Below are 23,714 nucleotides of genomic sequence, written 5' to 3' on the forward strand. Positions count from 1 at the left end.
ATTCATCACTTGTTTTATAAAGTTTTCTTGAGTCCAGGCACTGTTCTGGGTACTAGGGATACAACAGTGAATGAGACATGGACGGTAACAATCTAAAAGAGACAGACAGCAAATAAACAGATAGATGAATAAGGTATGTTTGAACAGTGAGTAGTGATTGTGGTCTGAGAAAGATAAAAATGGGGTGCCGTGATGAGGGTGGGGAGCGGTCACAGAAGGCCTCTCAGAGGAAGTGAGATTCAGGCAAAGACCTGAAGGAAGTAAGACAGTGAACTAAGTGGCTATGTGGGGGAAGAGGATTCCGGGCCAAGGGAACAGAAAGTGCAAAGGCCCAAAGGAGCTTACTAAACCAGTGTAGCTGGAGCAGCATCATTAGAAAGTCCAAGAGGTAACGTGAGGCCAGATCCCGGACGTCATCCCAGGCTGTGGTGAGGATTTGGGGTCTTACTCTAACCTTGATGGGAAGCCATTGGAGGGTTTGGGCAAGATTCTCTTTGTCGCCGTCATAGGGTTCTGACTCCAGTCCTACTGATGTGCCCGAGGGAGCTCTTAGCCTCTCAGTTTGACGTCAGGGAAAATGTGGGTAAGGCTGCTGATCCCCAAGTGATGTTAAAATAATTAGCTATTGGTTGTGAAGGACTTGAGGCCTTCAGATGAAAGATACGATGTAATTACCACTGTTGTACATGGCGTAATTCTTTTTGAACTATAGCTGTCTTCTTTTTGAAATTGAAAAACAACAATGTAGACCTGTACCCTAGATAGCAACAGCTTGGAAATCTAAAAAATGTCAGGGAAGTCATGTATCTGATCTCCCTTTTAGTTCCACAGGAGAGTTGTAGGATGTCCCTTTCTTCTTTGAGAGGCACCTTAGAAGATTCTCTTTGTCACTGTCATAGGGTTCTGATTCCAGTTCTACTGATGTTCCCAGAAGTTGAAACCCAACATACAGAACATTAGAATGAGAAGACATCTTCGAGATCTTATAGATCTGTTGTTACAGGGGCAGAGTCTAATTTCAATGGAAATGATTTTTTAAAATAGTTCCTTATGGTACAAACTGTGTGCTTCTAGCCTGTAGGAAATCACTTGGGGAGGACGACTCCAAGCCTCGAAAGGCTGCTGTGTTATTTGTTCAATTTCAGTAAAATATTTGTAGGTCATAAAAGAAACGGCGGGATCAGATCAGATGATCTGTAAGATCATTTTACATGTGAGGAAACAGAGAAGCAGAGTTTTGAAGGCACTTTCCCTGCTGGTGAGCAGGGGTGCTGGACGAGAATCAACGTCATATAACTTACACACATATGCTGCCTTTCCAGATTCATGCACTACCTACCTCAGTGTCACATTTAGACATAATTGCAATGTTATAGGAAGTAACTTACTGTAATTTCAGATCCCTTTCCGTCTCTACTTGTAATGATGTGCTCTGCTGATCTTGGAAGTGGTGGCTGCCACACAATGTCTCTGCTTGGTGAGGCATCTGTACATGAAAAAAATTTCACAGAGTATATAATTTGACTCTGTGCCGTGAATGTTTTTGCTCTGTGTTTCCCCTTCCTTTGGCCCTCTCTTTTTTCCTGGCTAGAGATGCTGTGAGTGGATTCTACAAACTGTAGCACTGAATCTATAAACTTTGAGTTTTAGATTGGATCATAGTTCAGGTTCTAATCTGGTTGTAATTTTTTCAAATTAATTTTTGTTTGGAAAGTATTTTAATTTTTGTCATGTTTAATTATTGTGATTTTTAAAAGTGGTGTTTTGTGCACGTGAAATTGACTCAGTAGGGGATTTTAGGTCTTCTGGTTCCATTTTAATAACAGATGTGAACCACTGTCATGCAAATAAGAAAACATATATATATATATATATATATTTTTTATATATATATATATAAAATCACCATTATGATTAACATTTTCCTTGTATATGATATCTAGACTTCTTCAGTTATAGCTCCAGTAAACTTAAATGTAGGTGAATCAAATATGAGAATATATATATGTATTTTCATAGTATGAGATCACACACACACTCACCCACCCTGTTTCTATACCTTTGCATCTGAATGTAGCAACAGTTTACTTGATTGGCATTGAAAAACAAAGCGGCATTTTTTTGCTTGGACTCCTTCTGTTGATAGCATATAGCCCACATGGCTACTCCCTGAAATAAAAGCAATAGCATTTACCAGTCTAACCTGTTGTTTCGTTCCTTACACTAGTATATTTTATCATTCATTCCAAAATCATTGATATTTAAACAAGTCAAAAATAGTTACAAGCACATAATTTCTTTTTACTGCTTTTCCTATAGAGAAATACCCCTTAACGTTTCCGCATTTTGCCTACATTATGGAGAGAGAAACTGTTGATATTTCATGTACTTTTCCAGAAGTTAAGTAGTTTTCAAGACACTTCTTGCCAGATAATACTCTTTCCATAATTAAAAGTTCTTGAAAGAGTCAGAGATCATACTAGGTAATCGGATGGGTGATTTAAAATGGCCTGCTGAAATCTTAAAGCCAACTTCTGTAAGGCAGGAAGCATAGGGAAGTATTTTCTCAGTAACCAAGAGTTGCTTTCCTAGTCTCTATTCCCATTCCCACCCTGAAATTTTAGATCCATCATCCTGGGGAATTTTACTGTATAGAACAAGTGCCTGACACAGCGTGTAGCTTGTGGCTTATTGAAAGAAGCAGAGATTCATAGGAACTCTGAATCCCAACCCCCTGCCTTTTTTTTTTTTTTTTTTTGTAGATAATTATTTTTTTCCCCCTGCCTTTTTAAACCTGCTTCATCAGGTCGAAGACTCTTTAAGGGAGAATAAAGGGGCAGCGTGAATGAACCAGATTGTCTTCCTCCTTTTCCCCTTGGGAATAATGGGTTTCGCTGTGAATTGTAGCAACAAGCTACTCCTTAACTTGTGAATCTTGCATTTCAAATGGATGGCACAAACCTATCGGGCCTATTGACTCAAATCTCAGCATTCAGGGCGTTCAGCAACTACTGATTCTCAGTGTTGCCCTGTGAATGTATTATAAGCTGGACTTGGCAGAAGCAGGAGCACTGGAACGCAGAGGTGAGTATGGTATGGGCAGGCAGGCGAGCAGTGAACATACAATGGAGGAGTGTGTGTGTGTATGTGTGAACATATTTTTATATTCATGCTTGGATTTGTGGTGATGCGAATGAAATGGTAAGAATCCTGTCACGGTTTGCAATGTAAATGGGAAAAGGATGCCTTAGTGAAATGGATAGTAAACCAGATAGAAAAATGCTTTATAAACTTTGAAGTGTTAAAACTTCTCTAGATATTTAACTGAGAGTAAATCACTTGACTTCATATTCTCCATCTTAAAAGAAAATGCAAGTAATTATAATTCCTGGTGACTTCTCGAGAGTTGTCTGAAGATTGTCCAGATATAATGCCTGTGGCGAGCCTTTCAAGGTTTTCAGTTCAAAGAAAACTATTGAAGTGGAATGTATACGTAGCAGATAAATTATTGCTGATTTTTCTCCACCATAGGTATTCAAGAGACGGTATTTTTACTTAACTCAACTTCCTGATGGTTCATATATTCTCAATTCCTATAAAGATGAGAAAAATTCAAAAGAATCTAAAGGTTGCATCTACTTGGACGCCTGCATTGACGTTGTTCAGGTAGGGCTATAGAAAGAATCTTTCTTTTCCTTTCTCGAAGATGTTTATTGGCTGACTATCAAGAACCTCAGCATTTTTCTGTCTTGGTTAATGGCATCTCCATCCACCAGAAACTTTCGTACTAGGAACCTCAGAATCCTCTTCAGTGCCCCGTTCGTGTTCTGTGCTAGCAGTCAAGTGTTCATGGTCCTTGGGTATCTGGCTCTAAAGTGCCTCTTGAAATCTCGTACCTTCTCCCCATTCTTGCTGCCACTCCTCCCGTTTTCCCTTTTATTCTCTCTTGCCTAGAGTCTTGCCTTCCTTCCTGACTTCTGATTTGTTGTTCTATGCCTGTCCACCTTCCAAAGACATAGATGAGGTCCTTCACTTGTCTACGCAAACCCTTTGGCTCTTGATTTATTGGCTTGCAGAGCGAGACTGAAAGCTTTTCGTATGGCACTGCAGGCCCGCAGCGATTAAGCCTTACCCTGCTCTCTAACCTCACACATCCCCTCACGCATTTTTGTGCTCTAGTCGCACTAGGCTAAGCACTCCACAGTTTCACATGTATGTGCCTGCCTTATTTTGGTTTCTCTGCTTGTCATAGACTTTCCCCTTCTGTTCCTGTTTGGGCCGTATCTTGTAAGACTCAGCTCGAATGGGCCTTCCGGCATGAAGCGTGTTCGGTTTTCTTCCTCACTCTCAGGCCCTCTGAATGGAAACAAATGCTACCTCTTTGCTGTTTCCTATCATAGAACTGAATCACACTCTGAATTTGTGGTTAATTCTGCACATTCCTTTTAGGGTTATAGGGATGATGTCTTATTCAAGTCTGTGTCCCCTGTAATAATTAGCCGTGGTGTGTACACAGTAAGGGCTTCACAGATGTTTCCTTATTTGCATTACTGAGGGGGCGTGACCAAAGATGGGCTGGAAACAGAAGGCAGAGAGGTGATCTAATAGGAAGTTGATTGACCAAGAGGTGGGAGCCATCACTATAGAGTCAGGGCGGCGTGGTTGTCTAGAAGGAGCCGTGGGCTGATTAGGAGGCAGTGGATAGATCAGTTCGGCGCCCTCAGCTTACCTGAATCTTAATTTTCAAAACTATAAAGTAGGATTAACAATACCTGTTTACTCTATCAAATGAGATCGTCATGAGGATCAGATGAAAAAGAGTCTTAAAAATAAAAAGATCCGTGTGAATGAAAGGTGCCTTCTTTTTTTAATATATATAGTATATTTCTTGTCTTACCGGAAGAAAGAGGGCATACCCAATTCTCAGAGTTTCTCAGTTAGCTCTAGTGTGTTGACCTTCCCTTCTAGTTCCCAGGCTTTGCTTTCTCTACCTATTTATGATTCTTCCGTCCCAAATATTTGAAAATCTATAAATCTATTACTTGCTGCTGCAGCAGTTTAATTGCATAAGTTACTATGATTTGAAGAGGAGGAGGAGGAACTTCTGTGGTTCTTTCTTGAATAATGATCATGCAGTGGACAATTATTGATTCATGAACTTTTCTTGAAATGAATGCTGAGATATTTGGGAGTGGGGGGAGAGGGCATCATTTGTTTTGTCATGATAGAGAAGGTGGTAATATGAAAATGTGTCATTGTGTTTGAGGAAAGGAGGAGGCTGTTTTTTTTTTTCTCTCATGTGCTAGTATTTCAGGATAGGCCACTTGCATATTTTCTAGTGAGAGCCACCATTTAATGTGAACCAGTTGCAATCTTTTATGCTGCTATGATGCATTTCATGTTATGCATGGTAAAGTGAATTAGGTATCGATATTGCATTTTGTGGTGTGATATAAAGCAAGGACCAGATGTGTTTCAGGTCACATGTAAGCTTGTTTTTAAGGGCTGATTTTGGCAATCTGTAGATACGCAAGGAAAACTGTAAGCAGTGTGGAAATAGTAAAACATTTGCTTATTTTCATGGTGGTAGTTTGATTATCTAAATGTGAAGGATGTCAAAAGGCCCTGAGTGGTAACGCTCACCCAACAGGTAGTAATTTAGGCCAACTTCGTGCATATACCACTCTGCTCAGTACTGAGGGGAATACAAATGTTTGACATGGTCATTTGTCGTCTTGGAATTTCTATTTCTTGTTGAAAGAAGCAGTTCTTTCATGGAAGTATTGACATATGTGCTGAGCTGAGGTTAAAAAACAATCCAACGAGAGACCTAATATTAAAAGGGCAACTAAACTAACTGAACACGTCTTTTCTTTTTTTTTTCTAGTGCCCGAAAATGCGCCGTCATGCTTTTGAACTCAAGATGTTAGATAAGTACAGCCATTATCTGGCTGCTGAAACTGAGCAGGAAATGGAGGAGTGGTTGATAACTTTGAAAAAGATCATTCAGATCAATACGGACAGTTTAGTGCAAGAGAAAAAAGAGACGGTAGAAACAGCACAAGGTCAGAATTTTTAAACAAATCATTACTGAGGTGAAGCCCTTGTCTTAAGTCCATAGGAATGTCCTTTGTGTAGGGTGAATGTAGAACTCTTAATCCTGAAGGTTGACCTACTTCTTCATTAAAAAGGACTATGCAGGTTGATGTATTTTTTTTTTTCAGTTGATGCTTCATGGGCTCTGACACATGAAATATAACCAGACTGAAACGGATAGGGACTTCAGAATGGCAGATTTTCTAAAGCCCATTAAAGTTTTCCTTATGCTTTCGTGATCAAAATTCTTTGCAGTAAATCTAGTAGGAGAGGATGGGGTGGGATTAATGGTTAGGATATTCCTCTTAGGTGATTGGTAATGGTCTGCATGGCTTGGAACATCTGCTTTTAATGAATTTGCAGATGATGAAACTAGCAGCCAAGGAAAAGCCGAGAACATCATGGCCAGTTTGGAAAGGAGCATGCATCCGGAACTGATGAAGGTACATCTTTCTTATGGCAACTTGTCTCCAAGTGAGGCAAAGCAGGATTAGCTATTAAAGTTTTAATGCCGGCTTCCGTTTGGCCATGTGACTTCTAAGTTAAAAACCACAGCAAGGTATTGAAACAGGTTGAGATTGTAACGGAGGTTTACACTCCTAAAGTTGGACTTGTGAGTGCCAACTAACAGTTGAGAAAATCTTAACTTGTTTCCCAAAGGCCAAGAAGTACTTCTAGACTTTCATGACTTTATTTATTTTTTCTGTTACTTCTTACTCAGTTTAATTACTATTTGCCATTTATAAAATAATTATTCTTCATTCAGGGGGCTGTTGATGCAGATTGAACACAATATTCAATCTAATGACTTGTACATGTTGATTTCCTAATCATATTCTTTATATGTAAATTACAGAATACGTAGACATTCTATATATGCCAATACGTATGAATATGTATACAGGTAATTTCATCAGGTAAAGATTTTGGTGAATAGACATCATTTGTGTTAATCACTCTGCCCTTTGCAGTTGGAAGTGAGCCAGTTTTGAAAGTGTAGAGCCCTTTTGCATCCCACTTCTCTGTCCGAGAGAGAGCTTCCACGCGTGGGGAACCAGACCACCTCCATATGCCACCGAGCCAGGCCCTGAAGTCTGTGAGGATAGAGACTCCTTTATTTGGGACCTTGTCTTATGTATCTCTTTGTCTGGCTATTAACTCGTATCCTTTACAGGATCCTTTATTAAACTAGGAAAAGTAAAAAAAAAAAAAATGTGGAGGTGATTGTCCTACTTGTCTTAGTAGGTTACATATTTTACTCTGTGGACTCTGTACTATAATATATTAGAAGGCTATAAGCCATTTATTCATTTAAATCCTTGTTAAACCTATTTACGTTTTTACTCTATTGCTCTTGCTGTACTACTAAGTACACCAGTTTAGAAGCTATTTTTTTCTCCTTTAAATTTACCCTTCTCTAATTTGAACTTCAAAGCTATTTTCCAAAATTTAGGAACAAACTCATGATCCCCTGATCTAAACTTATTATGATAGTGCAGATGCTAACGTATCCCCTCTTGAGTCTTTGTCATTCTAGACTGTACAGCCCATTTTGTTTTTTGCTAACGGAATGAAATGAGAATTGCACATAATATTCCAGTACCTTCTCTCTTGTTTATTTCGCTTCTGTATCCAAAGTCTCTTGGATTCCTTTTTTGTATTACTGTGGGTTGAACAATATTCTTGGTGTTATCAGAGGCACATAGAAAGTATAGGTACCGGATCTGTAAGTTTTCGTGGGTCGTAGTGATAGTGACTGTCGCCCGGCAAGCATTCTTTATTTTTCTTAAGTATATCGAAATGGAGAATAGGAGTATTTTTGAAGCTGTGTCAAATTGCTAGTTTCAAATAAACTAGATATTTAAATGGCATTTAATACCATTTTGAAGGAATTGAAGTAATGTTTGTGTATGTGTGTATGTGTGTGTGTGTGTGTATATATATATATATCTGTATATATATATATATATGTATGTATGTATTTTTAAATTTCAGTATGGAAGAGAAACTGAACAGCTAAACAAACTCAGTAGAGGAGATGGAAGACAGAATCTCTTTTCTTTTGATTCGGAAGTTCAGGTACTAACGATATTTCTTAAAATAATCCTAATCCTAGAATTATTACTTACTCAGATACACAGTAGCTGTGAAATGTTGAATAAAATCACTGATGTTTAGCATCACTGGGCAACATTTGTATTTGTTCGTTTACTTTGAACAGGTAGCTTAACAGCTAGCTGCACTCAGGACTGTCACGTGCACATAGATAGTTTGGGACTGAACATGTTTGTTTTTTTGCCTGTTCTCAATATTCTTTTCCCTTCATCTCAACCCTCAACATGGGTAAAGAACCCTTAAAGATGGTTTCAGTGCTGTTTTAACCCATTAAATGCAATTGTGATCTAGTAGCAGCGAGTATCTGCAGTGTAAAGAACCCCGGGTCATATGAGACGTGTGATTTATTTTCCATTTTTGATGTAAGTCTGTAGAACTGGTAAAATTTTCATGTCTGGCTTTTCAGTGGAAAGCAGAGCAGGGAAGCAGGGAAGTGCAGGTTCACGTGCATGAGTATTTTAACCTCTTCCATGAGAGTTAGGCACCCTTTGTACTAAGATACATGCAGTTAATGTTTAATTTCATGACATTTTCTAATTAAATTGCTGATTCATCTAAAGCAAAAAATTCTACAGTATATAAATATTACAAACATTTTTCCTAACGGTAACGTATCTCAGGAGAAAATGAAATTATTTAGGGAAAGGTGGATTTTCTGTTTTCACTCTTTCTACATGAGACCTCTAACTAAAACTCTTATGGGTTTTTATTTTGAAATAGAAAAGTATGTGTTGTATAACCATTATAGTTTTTGTCTCAGTGAAAATATAAAAATTGGGGGAAGACATTTCGTTTTTTTACTCTTTGCTTCATGTTTTTCTCATTACAGTTTTTTTTAGTCTGAAATGGAAAAAATATACAGTGCATAAAGAACACAGACATTTTTCCTTAGTGAAAATACTATATAAGAAATAAAATTATTTGGGGAAAAGTTTTTTAAATGTTTGGTCTTTTTTCCATAGCAGTAGTATCTTGTTTGTGTAAGTTACGTAATTTTTTTAAAAAGTATATAGCAGACCCTGGGGATGTCAGTCCCGAGGCAGTCAGAAATTTACTCCTTCCAACAAGTCTGAGCCTTGGATTCCACCCCCTCCCTTCTCCGCCCACCAATGATTGGGCTCTTAATTGAACACCTCAGGCTATACAAAGAAACCAACTGACTGGTGGTTGACACTTAATCCAGCATCTTTAAGAAATTTGTGGTGTAGTGTTTTTGTGGTCATGGAACTGAAGTGATACTGTGTTTGAGTTATCAGTGAGCTGTAGTGAGAGAAAAATCACAGCTGCAATGAAACTTGAAGGGCAAAAAACTGAGTTTAATGTTGGTTACGGAAGGCAGTCTCAGCACCAAGAAATCTATGCTGTATGTGTCAACGACCTTTTCTAAGTGATGTGCCGTCCGATGATACCACCCTTCTCTTTGGGCCACAGTTTGACGTTTAGAGAGATGTTTTCTACCGTGGACCTTAGAGCGCAAAGAAAACACTGGCTGACTGCCGGGGATGGATAGCCCCAAGTCTGAGCTCCTGGGGAAGGCCATGTGTCCGTCCCAATATCTGCCCTTGCAGGCCTCAGAAGGGAAAGGATACGGGGCCTGGGGCGGTTTCGTCCAGTTCTCTTCACGTTCCACTCTCCGAGTAAGATAGAGAGGAGAGCAGATAAAGGGGCGGAAATTAGAATTGATCTCCATGGCAGTGACTTGTCTCCGCTCGCTCCACAGATAAGTATCCAAGAGGGAGCTGTCTAGTCCCACACATTTGTATTGCCTTTGTAGATAAATAGACTCAGAGCGGGGAAAAGAATCATGCTTTCAGGTAAGAATATTACACAGGGCCTTTTAAGGAGGATTCTTGTCAGTGATACAGGCTATGTCAGAATGGCTGTAATTACCAGAGACTCTGCAGGCACAACACCTGTTTTGGCTTGAAGAACTTAAGCGATTGAGAGAAATTCTTGCGTTTGTTGGCTTGAGTTTTCTGTATTGGCAGTATATTCTGCTCAGATTCACCTAATCACTTCCTGTCTGCCCTGTCTCTGGTCTTAATGGAAATAGAGTAAGTTGTCCCACTATCTTTACTTTTCCTCCCATTTGTGAACAGCATGTAAGTCTACTCAGAACGAACACAAGCACTCAGATTGCCTGAGTTGTGTGAGCTCAGGAGGATTCTAGGAGTGTCTTTGTGGAGGGGCAGGTTCCTCCCCTGCTGAGAGGAATGCCTTGACTCCCAATATCTTTTTTTAAAACTTAATTATTGCTATTTCAAATTTTTTTTTAAGAAAAAAAATCTGCGTGGCAGCCCGATACATCCCCCAGCTCTGTTAGAAGCTGAGTTCAGTGTTTATCAGTTCCCTAAGCAGACACCTCTCCCTCTGTTCATCATTTAAAAGTAGGTGGTCCCCAGGGTTCCAGCCTTGTCCTGTTTCACGGCCTCGCTGCCACTGACTCCAGAGTGCAGATCTTGAACCCAGACCTTATTTTTCCAACCACTTACTACCATCACCTCAGACTCAACACATCCCACACTGAACTCATCATCTCTACTCACCCTCCCCCATATCTGCTATTATGTGTATTTCACAGCTGAGTTTGTAATGTTACATTCTACTGAATCATCCAAGTTAGAGACCATTGGGTTGTTTTTGATGCCTCCCAAATCCATTCATGTCACTTTTGCGTCCCGCACAGCTCATAAAAGAAACAAAATTCCTACCATCTTAGAACATGTATCTTTGGGGAAGACGAACCATGAACAAGTAAGAAAATACAAAAAAAAAGTAATGTTAGGGAACTAAATCAAGGAGAGAATTATAATTGTCAGAGTGTGCAGTTTTATATAGGAACTTAAGGTCTCTCTGTGGAAATGCAAATTGACTGGAGACTTGAATGAAGTGAAGGGAGTAAGCCATGCATCTACTTGGGGGAGGAGGGGGAGGAAGGTTCCTGGCAGAACAGCAAGTGCAAAGGCACTGAGGTGAGGGTGTACTTGGTGTGCTGGAGAAATGGCCAAGGAAGCCAGTGTGGCTGGAGGAGAGAACAGGGAAGGCAAGAGTGGTAGGAGATGAGGTCAGAGAGGAGTGGGAGTAGGTAGGGTGTCATGCTGTGTAGGGTTTTGTAGACCATCGTGCAGACTTGTGACTTTTCCAATGCCTGAGATCAGAGTCTCATCGTCTCCCTCTAGGATTTCTCTGTCAGTATTTGAACTTTAGTGTAAGAGCTCCACGAAAGCTTGTTGAATGCAAAAATTGAAAAGGTTCATTCAAATGAAGAATAGACAGAAAACTGTTAGATTCTGCAGTTTTGACTGATAGGTCTATGTTAATATGAATTGTGTTTTTTTGGGGGCTCAGTGATTCATATTAATCTGTTTTGTAGAGGTTGGACTTTTCAGGAATTGAACCCGATATAAAGCCATTTGAGGAAAAGTGCAATAAACGTTTCCAAGTAAATTGCCATGATTTAACATTCAATGTCTTGGGTCAAGTTGGAGACAATGCCAAGGGACCGCCCACGAACGTATGTATGACTTCACCTTCCACCTCCCTTAAAACAGTGCATTAAGGAAGCACCCTTGTTTTTTACCGCTGAGAACCAACTTCTGGGATGAAAATTCCATTGCTACATGTTGTAATGAATTTGGCATGGAAGCATTTCCATACACGTCTCTTTCTTTTGCCAAAATATAAATGCGTTTTCATCTTGAGAGGCTTCTTGAGCCTTAGAGTGGGTTCTTAACGTTAAGAGGGACACAGCCCCAGGACCCAGAAAACCCTCAGAATTTGTGAATCCTATGAGAGAATCTGACTTCTTCTGTGAAACTGGCCCATAGCAATGAGAAAGAGGCACCAAAGCCATGCGGGGGTCCAGATGCTGTGATGTTAAGCTAGCCTCACTCGCTGTTCTCACAGAGGGAACTCGTTTGGTTCTGCACAGAAAATTCTAATTATTAGCTGTCGTGGATCATTTGAATTGCTCGGAAGTACTTGAAACTAGAAATACAGAATCTCCAAAGGGTCGTCTTTATTTTTTGGTCCTAGTTTTATCTCTGAACAGTATCCACAGTGATTTTATTTTCCACCACGTAGCTGAAATGTACGAGCAGACTCGCTGTGTGTACAGGGCTAATCTTTATGCCATCTGGCATGAAATTTCTCTTTGTGACCAGCTTTCAAATGCCATCTGTAGAGAGGAATCATGTCTTCCAGAACTGCTGATGGGGCAAAGCTTTTGTCAAGTAATTTGATGTTGACTGATATTAGCTCTTATGAGATGTATAAATCCAGTAAGCCGTATCATAACAGCAGGGAAGATGTATTTCTACTCTAGAACATTGGCATTATTCTTAGGTAATTTCAGTAAACGTATAGAGAATTGAATTGTATTCATGTCACAGATGATGTTCCTTAAATGTACCTTCTGATTTCTGTTCATTTAAAACAAATTTACAACTTGTAAAATTTAACAGAAGTTAAAAGTTGATAGTCTTGTTATTTTAGAATGTTCTTCTTATATGCAGATGAGCCGTAACGCAATTTTAGCTAAATGCTGAACTCAGGAAAGAACTGTAATCACAGAAACTTGAGGAACAAGAGAAGCTGTTTTGTAATTTGTGTCCCTCCTCCCATCGCCCCTAAAAAAAGTCTTAGTTTAAAAATGGTATTTTCCTCCCCAGGTTGAACCGTTTTTTATCAGTCTTGCCTTATTCGATATAAAGAACAATTGTAAGATTTCAGCTGACTTCCACATAGACCTGAACCCCCCATCTGTCCGTGAGATGCTGTGGGGTGCTTCAACCCAACCGGCCAGTGATGGAAATGCAAAAGGTTCCTCACCTGAGTCTGTCATTCATGGAATTGCTGAATCTCACTTACGCTACATAAAGCAGGTAAGCGATGATCTTTTAGCCTTGGTGATATATTCAAAATAAGAACCAGAAGCACCCTAGGATTACGTCAGAGTTTCAGGCCGGTGTCTTCAGGGGCATTCCACCTCTTGTAGGTCTCGGTATAGGTGTTTTCCTGGCGACTGAAGTTGGAGGGCAGAAATGGAAACCAGCAAATAATGCTAGTCATACACTGGTGATGTGACATTTTCAGTGGGGCCATAATGTGAGTCTCAAAGGAAGTATTTTGTGCGATGGAATGCAGATAACAGATACCCCCGCACACACACACATATACCCCCCCTCCCCCGCCACACCCATATGCATACTTCTGAGCAGGGCAATAGGTGCCTGAAAGGCTCACTTCTTTGAAGAAAGACAGAACTGACCCTATAATAACCTCTCATCCCTAATTCCCATTTCCATTATGAGTAGGTAGTTTTAATGACACATAGAGGCTCTTTATAAAAGGAGCTTTGGCTGAAAAGCAAAGGGAGGGGAACTGCTGTGTCACAGCTGAAATGCTGCTTTCTTCAGCCCTGTCTGAGGCAAAGAATCCCCTTTAGAAGGAGCCCAACAGTTCCTGGCCTTTTGACCTCTGGCCAGGCTGGAGGCCATAAGAGGATGGGCAGAGCCGAATTGACGGTCTGCCTTCTAGAGTTTGGCAACTGAAGGGAAACTGGAGTGTGGCAAAGAATGAAAGTGGGAAGAGGCAGATGGGAACAAAGCAGCTCACACTGTGAGATTTGTTTTTCCCGAAATAAAAGCATTCCTCTTTTCTTCTGATTATAAAGGTAAATACACTACTATGTAGAAAATTCAAACAATACAGAAAACATAAAGAAGAAATTAAAAATCACGTCTCGTAGCTGATAATCATTAACCTTTTGGTGAACATCTTTCTAGACATCTCTGTTGTGTATATATAAACACATGTACAGTATGTATACTCTTACAGAAACTGTCATGTTCATGCTGTTTTGTATCGACTGTATTCATTTAACGTCGTGTTCATCCTGTGTCAATGTCTCTGGATCCATTACATTCTTATTAAAGGCTAATATGGTATTCCATTGATTTAGCTAGTCAGGATCTTTCTAATCTTTGGATATCCTAAATGATGCTCCATTGAACATCCCTGCACATATATGTTATTAGCTCCTTTGTTGAATTACCTCCTTAGAGTAAATTCCAAGCACTGGGGTTTTCAGGGTTCAAGATTAGGCTCATTGATACAGGTTGCCGCATGGTACTGGAAGAGTTTAACTTGTGTCGTCACACCTTCTTTGGGCTATGGATCTGTGGTAGCTTTTCCCCCATTAGGGCCCCTTTGTTTGTTACTCAGCCTATCGTCACATACGTGAACATTCCGTTATGACGGTCTTTGCTTCTAACAGAGATTGAGCAAGTACAGTATTTATTGTAAGTATTTGAGAACCTGCTATTGAAATTTTTGGTTTAAAATTTCCCACACAATATCAAGTAAGTCCTTTAAAGCCATGGTGCATTTACTGTCTTACTTCCATGGACTCAGCTTTGTGTTCAGGGCAAGAAGTTTAAATTGTGAATTCAGGTGTCATCCCACTTGTAATCTAGGTCAGGAAGAAAAACCAACCTTTGCTGAGTATCTTCCGTATGCCGGAATTTTCCATCGGTGTCTCGTGTGATTGTCATAGCCTTGTGAAATCGTGTAGTTGTTGCTGTTTTGCAGATGAGGAAACTGCCTGTGAGAGAGGTGAAGTCAGCTGCCCACCGTTTGTAGCCAGTAGTGGTAAAGGCAGGATTTGAAGCTTAGGTCTGCTTGGAAGGACCTCAGTTACCAGTGTGAGGCAGAATGTGTAATCAAGTAAGGAAGTACATAGCACAATGATAGTGGAGGAGTTTGGAACGTGAGGAGGGGTCAGTGGTTGGGAGTTCACTCAGGACTGCATAGAAGGTGTGGGGCTGGAGAGAGGCCTCAGAGGAATAGATGAGGGCTGGAAAGGTGAGAATGCTGGGTTGTGGCCTCCCACAACTTTACCATTTTGCACCCTTTTTCAAATAGACTCAAGATACCGGGAAGTGGTCATTTATTTCAAGTAGTTGAGAATTTTATTTTAAAGAAGTTTTTTTTTTTTTTTTCTCCCTCAACTTCTTCCCATTTAGGATGAGGAGGAAGTACTATGTTGGAGAGAGACTGAGGGTTATTAGCAGATCTGAATACTAATCTCAGCTCATTAGTTTTTCGGCAGTAGTAACAATTTAAGCACTTATTTCTCCCATTGTGTTTCTCTAGGCCCTTTATCTGAGTGAAGTTACAATTCTCACAACACCGTAGTGAAGTAGGTGTAGGTACTGTCGCTGTCCCTGTTCTACGGATGAGGAAATAGGCACAGAGCAGTCAGGTGGCTTGCCTGAGGTCACAGAGCTAATACGATGAGGAACAGGAGCTGAACCTAGGTCTGGCAGTCTCCAAAGCCCAGGTTTTTGCCCCTGTGTGTACTGCTCCCATGTCACCCTAGAGAGGGAGAGATGGCCTAGCTTCCCAGCATTTCCACAAAGGGCTGTCTGGCAGGCCCGACCCTTCCAGCAAGGCTCTTTAAGTGGCAGCGTTATCTTTAGGAAGTGGCAGCTCCCAGGGCCTAGCGCACAGTGAGTTTTGAGGCCATTGTAGGCACTCCCCATCCACGCCTTGGAGTCTTTCATTCCAGGGGCTTCCCGAGAAGCAACAGGGTGGCCACAGGAACAGCAGGAGAAAGTTGGGTCCATTGAGTCGTGCTGCCTCCCTGACACCAGACAGCTACTGTGACCAGTCATTTTACTCTTCACTGCCTGGCAGTTTCATTGCAGATACACTGGCAGAACTCAGACCCCCACTGTCCCCCATGGTCAGACGTTGGATTGGGGTTTTGGGGAAGCCGCCGACTCCTGGGAGTCCACCTCCCTGTGGCTCTGTGGGTTCCCCGCTGAGGGCAGCAGTGGCTGGGGTGGTGAAAGGGTGTGGAGTGTCCCCCGACTGTGCCCCTTCCTGCCATGCCCTGGGGGCTGTGTAAGTGCTGGGGACTGGAGTGGGGGGGACCTGAACCATTCCTTAGAGGGGGGAGAGAGGGCCGTGAAGTGGATAAGAGCCCCCCGTTGTGGGGGGCTGGTGAGAAAAAAGGTCTGGGTCAGAGGCCTTGTCCTGGAGGGCCAGACTCCCGGCCCACACAGGCTTCGTGGGTGCTCTCTGGCTCCGCTTCTGTATTCTGGGGGAGGGAGAGGGCTAGGAGCTGCTGGGACAGGAGGCCAGACAGCCCCAGAGAGTGTCCCCCTGCACTGGAAGCCCTGGTCCGTTAAAAAGCGAACCTCTCTGTGCATCGGCGTCCTTAGGTGTGCCCTGGGCTACAGTGAGCCTGCGCCAAGGTGTGCCAGCCCGGTGCTCGGCGCTGCCCCAGGCCCGCGGCGTCTGCTCAGGACAACTGCTGGTAGGAGCAGCAGTAACCATGATCACAGATGAACAAATGAAAGCAGCTTGCTCTCGTCAGTTGTCAGCTTCCTGAAAATTGTTGACTTCAGTGTGGGGAGATCACCAGGGTACTGGGAATGGGGGAAAATTGGTGCTCAGTGAACACTAGCTGCAGCAATACTCGGTATTACTGTTCTCATCCAGCCTCACTGTGTGAGGTGGCTGCGTGGGCCTCAAGGCCTCAAGGCAGTAAGTAGAGCATGGGCTGTGTAGCCCAGAAGCCCTGGCTCCGGTTTTCTTCACCCACTTACTGCTGCCGAAACCTCTCTAAGCCTCGGTTTCTTATTCTGTAAAATGGGTATAGTGTAGTACCTGCATTCAGTGGGTTTTATGAAGACCAAGTCAGATAATGCCCAAAAGTCATCCAGCAGAGTTAGGTGACAATCGTGAAGGATGAGATCACACTCAAGGTGTGCTGCTCAGCACACTTTCTGCCGCCCACGGCTCCACCTCACAGTACCCCGGAAATCGAGTTCTGTGACCTTGAGATGCTTCGGGCCACTCCAGTAATATCCAGGTACCTCATGGACATTACTTGATTTAATCCATGCAATTCGTTCCTGTCTCCTTCAGAGGCTTCTATCCGGAACAGACGAGATAATGTGTCTGAAATGCTTTGAAAACCGGCATGTACTATCTCAACACAATTGGTACTATACCAAGTAGAAAAATAAAACTTGGTGGAGTCCCAGTGATGGATTTTTCCACTTGAATTCATATGTGGGGAGCTCCTTTGAACAACTAATAACAGATACAACCAACTAACAGACTATTTGGGAGGAGCTGAACTGGACAGGGGCTGATGACACAGTGGTCCTGTAGGCATTCAGAAAAAACTCCCGTAACTTGGGTTGTGTCTAAATCGGTACCCTGAAATTAAGTGTGTGGGAACAAAGTGAGCTTTCAATCCTTTGTCTCCCCTACTTTTCCATTGAAAGCGTCAGGGCTTTTACGGAAAACAAAGGAGTATTTCCTATAGGGATGACTTAGTTTTTATGTTATGCAGAGCAGTAAAGTATTTTCTTCCTTCTTAGCTACCATTAGTATTAACTGAATGTGAGTGAATTGCTCTGGAGTTTCCTGCAGCTACATTTAAAAAATACATATCCCGTTCCACCTGAGCAATGCACTCTTGTTTTCCCACATGCCAATTGAGCCAAACAGTGCACATTACATTAATTAGGTCTAAGAATGCGTGCACCCTGCAAACACAGCCAAATGCAAGAGGCTAAGCAGCAACGGTGACAGCTGCATTTGGGGACTCATAGATCTGAAGCTGGTGACCAAATAGAAAATCCACTTTGAAAAGGAACAAACATCAGGAGCTTTGAAAGAAAATGCTGTCTAATTCCAGGGTCTTGGGACATGATCCTGTGTTGAATATCAGCATTCTATGCTAAACATGCTACCAGGAATCATAAACCAAACAACTGTATCATGATGTGACAAAGAAAAGGCTAAATAATGGAAGGATTTGTTTTCCAGGGAATTTTCTCAGTGACAAATCCACATCCTGAAATTTTCCTAGTTGCAAGAATTGAGAAGGTGCTCCAGGGAAACATTACGCACTGCGCAGAGCCCTACATCAAAAATTCAGACCCAACAAAGGTATTTATGAAGATCGTTTGTGAACATTTCAGCTTATTAATAAGGAATTTGTCTCTCCCTGATATTTAAATGGTATTGTCAATAACCTTTTTAAACAAACTTACTCAGCATGCAGCATATTCTGGAAATACTGTATACTCTGCTAGTATGCATGCTGAAGCTTGGGTATGTCTTTTCTTCCCCTTCTCATTTATGTTCTGTTTACATGACATTTTGATTTCTGCCGGCTTATCAAAATAAGAGCTAAAGGCTTTTAGGCGACATCTGCTCGTTGACACCGTATCCTTGGCAATAGCCCCTCTCTTTACTCCCAGCCCTACGTACAAGCCCTAGAATGTCAGAGCTGGAAGAGAAAAGATGATGATTCAGTCCTGTAGTTCCCAAATGCCAGTCTGTACTCAGATGTACTCCTGTGATAAAATGAGAAAAGAGAAGATAGTGAACGATCATGAAGCTCAGTGTATCCAGTTCGAAGGGTGATCCCTCATTCTGCGATTTCTGTCCTTCGTACTTTTTCAGCGTTACACCTGTCGCTCACGAAGCGCTGGCATATTCAATAATAGGGATTCTTTTCCTGTCTATAATGTCTTCAAAGGGCAACCCTTAAGAGTCGGCAACCTGAATGATCATCCAAATTTCTGGGTCAGGAAACCCGAACTTTTGGGAACGATTGGTCTAATCCTCTCCGCTCATTTTATAAATGGGTAGACTGAGGCCCGGAGAGGGACGGCGCTCCTGGCACAGTTCATTAGCAGCACTCCAGCTGCTGAGTCTTAGGAAGAGTCAGTCTGTTGTACGTGGCATTTGGCTGTGTATCCAAATAGTGTTTATGAAGTGGAAGATGCTGGGGAGACATGTGACTAATTTGGGGGAGAAAACAGTCTCAACAATATATAGATAAAAGCCTCTAGTATTGTGTGTCCCTAGGGATACGCATCCAGCAGCATTTCACAGCCTGTTTAGACTCTATAGGTGGTTAATCTCCTTTGGCATTTGTCCGTGCCTGCTCAGACAGCAGCTCTTGCCCACACTAAACTCATTGCATTGACTCTTGGTCGTTTGGCTTTTATCTTGGGCGTAAAAAAGGTCAGCTGTATCTACAGCAAACTTCTCCCAAGAATGATGCGTGTCTGTTTTCTCATGGATGAAAGGAAATACACGTTAAAACAGCTTAACATTTTCCCAGTAGAGGTCTTTGGTATGAAATGTGCCCTACATCTGTTTTGTCTGCTTCCTGGTATCTTGATGAAGTCTCTGTTGATGAAAAACACAAAACCTTCAAGAAACACTTTGTGCTTGGAAAGTGGGTAACTGACGCATATTGTGTTTTACTTGTAGCTGTCTCTCTTTTGTTCTTCTAGATTTTGACGTTGCCTATCAGTAAGTTGGGGAATTAATTTTTCTGGGTGAGTCCCTGGTAGTTTGAACGTCTATAAGCAAATGTTCTTCTTTTCTGACCCTAGACAGCCCAGAAGGTGTACAGGACAGCTAAGCAAGTGTGTAGCCGCCTTGGACAGTACAGAATGCCCTTTGCTTGGGCTGCCAGGTTTGTACAGATATAATCCTGACTCTTCTGCTCACACTCATAGGTGGAATTGAGGGCTGTTGTCCCCACCAGCAGCATTCAGCAGTCTGTTTCCGACAAGCCAGTTATGCCACGGGACACTTGGGGGGTGTCTGTGATAGCAGTCTGTTCGGGCTGCTGTAACAAACTGTAGCACACTGGGTGGCTTAGACATCAAACATTTATTTTTCACAAATCTGGAGGCTGGAAGTCAGAGATCAAGGTGCCAGCACAGTCGGGTTCGGTGAGGACTCTGTTCCAGGTTTCAGATAGCTGGCTTCTTGTGTCCTCACTTGGTGAGAAGGAAGTGAGCTAGCTCTCTGGCCTCCTAAAAGGGCACTCATCTCACGTGTGAGGGTTCCACTCTCACGAACTAAGCACCCCCCAAAGGCCCCACCTCCTAGTACCATCCCCTTGGGGATTCGATTTCAACATAGGAACTTTGGTGGTGGGGGCCACAAGCGTTCAGTCCCCAACAGGGTATAAGGATTCTTTCTCTCAGAGTGTGCTGTGCATCAAAGACCCTCTTCATTTCTTCATGTCTTGCTTCAGGGAAATTGTCTTTGGGTTGGGTTACTGATTGGGCTGACACCACGTATTTTTATTGCATTTTAAAGCAGAGCTTATTTGCTGAAGTGATGGAAGTTTTTTCCAGAAAACCAGAAACTCTAGTGAATTATGTGCAGTGTGCCCACTGTTTCAGAGTCGGCCCGGTTTACGCTTCGAAAACCCATCCTAGAATGATTCTGGAAAATGTATGAAAAATTAGAAGGCCAAGAATGCCGTTGTTAAGTGCAAGTGTATAATTAGTAGACTCTCTTCCTTCCTGGCGACGTGTTATCCACCACATCCCTTAGGTTACATTATTTTTTTCCCCAAGTCTTGCCAGTCAACACAGAGTGATAACTTACAGTGTGTTTCTTGCTTATTATGCCCCCTTGAAATACAGGTTCACTGGCTTGTTTGTGGCAAGGCCTGTACAGCTAGCTCACTGGAACTTCTGGGGAAAGGGCATCACGTCCTGGGGAATTCAATCAGTTATGTTCAGTGGGTGTTGGGGAGTAGCATAAGGGAGGGAGATTGTAAGTTAATTAGCTCTTCCGTCATTTTCGTTTTTTGGAAGTTCTCAACATGCATGGTATGTTGGTAGATGAAAAGGCACGTTGTCCTTGTTTTGCAGGCTGATAAAAAGGTGAGGTGAATGGCAAAGAGTAGCAGAGGTTGATATGTTTTGGCATTGTAGAAGGTGAACCATAGCTTATAGATACCAGCAAACTTAGTGACGCTCCAGCCTGGAAAGTCAGTTGCTGCCACGGTTGTTACTATTTACTGCTCTTAAGTGCTAATTCTGTACAAGGCAGGGGTCTAAGTACTTTAATGTGTACCTTCTTAAGAGGCGGGTACTTTGATACCCAGTTCAGATGAGGAATGAAGCCATCTCTTCCTTCCTAAATTGTTTTGGATATCACCAGTAGCAGGAACTCACTCTGCGAAGGCTTGGCTGGGATATTTAAAAGTTGTCTCGTAAACCTGGTTACTGAAAATGAAAGAGGTATGCTCAGAAGTAGGAATGGTTAATGTGTAACCGTTGTAAGAAGCTTGCCTGGGAGAACTGCGTTTCTGGCTGGAGCTGCTTCCATTGTGTTAGGTGCTTACACGTTACTTCCTATTTTAGCAGTAAAATAGCTGCTTAAAAATGGGAGGGAGGAGGGGAGGGGGAGAGAATAATTCAAATTCACGTCGGAAACTCCACATAAATACTGTAGACTCTGTGTAAATTGATCTTAAAGATCTCATTTAACTTCAGTGAACTTCTGTTGAGATATATTTTACCTTTGATCAGAATGCACATGTTTTATATGACTGATTTGATGAATTTTCACAAATGTCTATAGTCATGTAACTACCATCCCAGCCCAGATACAGAACATGCCTCTCACTCCAGAAAGTTTCCTCCTGCCCCCGTCTACTCGGCTCTCCTGACCCCTACCCGGACAGCCACCGCCAGTCTCCTTGTTACCACTAAAGATGACTTTGATCTGTTGCAGACCTTGACGCACATGGAATCGCGCAGCATGCGCTCTCGCATTTGGTTTCTTGTGCTCAGTCCATTTTCGAGATTCGTCTGTATTGCTGTATGTGTCAGTCTACCAAATAACAGTTTTGAGTAGTATTCTGTTGTATGCCTATGCCATTGGTTTATACATTCACTGTTGATGAATAGCTGAATTGTTTGCAGTTTGGGGCTATAACAAATAAATCTGCCCTGAACATTAATGTGGAAACATGCCTACGAGTAGAATTGCAGGATCAGAGGGGATGTGTATGCTTACCTTCGTGAGAAGTGCCAACCTAGTTTCCAAAGTTTCACCATTTTATCCTCCCAGGACTAATCTTGTGTTAAATTGTCAGTACTTTAGTATTAAGAAAAAAAAAGCCCTCTTCTCTTGCTGTTTTAGACCCATTTTCAAAGATACTCAAGGCTCTCTGGATCTGGATGGGAGATTTTCTCCTTTTTATAAACAAGACAGTAGCAAGCTTTCAAATGAGGACATTCTCAAGTTGCTCTCAGAATACAAGAAGTAAGTGTGTGGAGTTACTGCAGTAAGTCAACGTAATAGATGAATTATAATCTACTAAAATGATGAACGTGGGTCATATATGGGAGAAACCGAATGCTTTGGGGCAGTTAGATTTGGAGGCCTTTGGAAGTTTGGTGAGAGAGTAACCAGTGCATTTAGTAATCATAGCTGTAACTGTAAAATACTCTTATTTTGCACCTAGGCCAGAGAAGACCAAACTGCAGATTATTCCTGGGCAGCTGAACATCACAGTAGAGTGTGTTCCTGTGGATTTATCAAGTAAGGATTCATGCATTGCAAGTAAGCCTTACGGGCATGTTTGAATCTCAGGTTTTTATCTTTACAGTAATTTTATGAAGTTTACATGGTGTATTGAATTCTTAGGGCTGTTGCAAGAAAGTATTATAGACTGGGGTGGCTTATGATGGTGGAAGTGTACTCTCTCATGGTTCTGTAGGCTTGAAGTCAAAATCAGGTGTCACAGGGCTATCTGTGCTCCCTCTGAAAGCTCTCAATCACCAGCCACTGGATTTTGGGCCTACCCTAAAATGGTGTGACCTGATCCTAACTACTTACCCTACTTCCAATAAAGTCACATTCTGAGGTTCCAGTGGACATGAATTTGTGTGTGTTGTCGGGGGCGGGGGGGTTACTATTCAACCCAGTATACATGGTGAATAGTACAGATGAGCACATGAATTAAGTTGATGTTACCAGATACCGTTTCATGTGTATGATGTGAGTGTTTCCCAGTCCGTTTCTGCAGCCTTTTGCCTTGTCTAAGTTTCATCAGCTAAGGGATCAAGAAAGGGGAGAATTTCTTTTCTTATCTAAAGACAAAACTCTAAGATCCCAGGAGAAAAATACACACAAGACACATTGCAGAAAATAAAATGAAGGGGTTAATACGTATTTGGAAAATGCAAATCTCAGTAATAATGCCACTAATGCCAATGAAAACAGCAAGCTGTTTTTGCTCATCTGTCAAATTGCAAAAATGTTCAAAGTGAAGCTGTCTGATGCTGGCTAGGTTTTGGCCAGCCACCGTCACCTATCACGAGTAGGAGTACATTTTGGCAGTAGATATCCATAGATGTTCATAACTAAGGCGTTCCGGTTCTGAGATTCTGTCTGTCCATCCATTCACGGAATAAGCATTTATCGAGTAAGCATTTCTTGAATACCTACTGGGTGCTTTAAAATTGCAGAGGTTAAAGTCTAGAAGGAGTGGCAGACAATAAACAAGAAAACAAACAAGTAATTTCAGGTTTTGTTTGGGGTGAGCTGCATTTAAAAGGGTGGCCAAGGAAGGCCTCTCTTCAGCTCAGAAACTGAGGGGGAGAAGGAAACAGCATGTGGTGGTTGGGACTATATGTTCCAGACTG

General features: G+C 41.9%; 1 protein-coding gene across 21 annotated transcripts in view; it reads left to right on the top strand.

The window, feature by feature from the left end:
- LOC118934450 (dedicator of cytokinesis protein 11-like) overlaps window positions 1-23,714 on the top strand; it is a 163,052-nt gene that overhangs the window by 51,446 nt on the left and 87,892 nt on the right. For 20 of the 21 annotated variants that reach the window (XR_008995060.1, XR_008995059.1, XM_057495478.1 and 17 more), the window contains exons 7-16: window positions 3,532-3,666; window positions 5,888-6,065; window positions 6,460-6,539; window positions 8,092-8,175; window positions 11,585-11,725; window positions 12,882-13,094; window positions 18,061-18,183; window positions 19,647-19,729; window positions 22,207-22,329; window positions 22,532-22,608. Coding sequence is in view for 19 of the 21 variants with exons in the window: in XM_057495478.1 (XP_057351461.1) it covers window positions 3,532-3,666; window positions 5,888-6,065; window positions 6,460-6,539; window positions 8,092-8,175; window positions 11,585-11,725; window positions 12,882-13,094; window positions 18,061-18,183; window positions 19,647-19,729; window positions 22,207-22,329; window positions 22,532-22,608 (1,237 nt within the window). In the remaining 2 variants the exon portion in view is untranslated. The remainder of the gene's footprint in view (window positions 1-3,531; window positions 3,667-5,887; window positions 6,066-6,459; window positions 6,540-8,091; window positions 8,176-11,584; window positions 11,726-12,881; window positions 13,095-18,060; window positions 18,184-19,646; window positions 19,730-22,206; window positions 22,330-22,531; window positions 22,609-23,714) is intronic. The other variant, XM_057495487.1, reaches the window with a different exon arrangement.

The sequence above is a fragment of the Manis pentadactyla genome, chromosome X (genome assembly GCF_030020395.1).
Source record: "Manis pentadactyla isolate mManPen7 chromosome X, mManPen7.hap1, whole genome shotgun sequence".
Lineage (NCBI taxonomy): Eukaryota > Metazoa > Chordata > Mammalia > Pholidota > Manidae > Manis > Manis pentadactyla.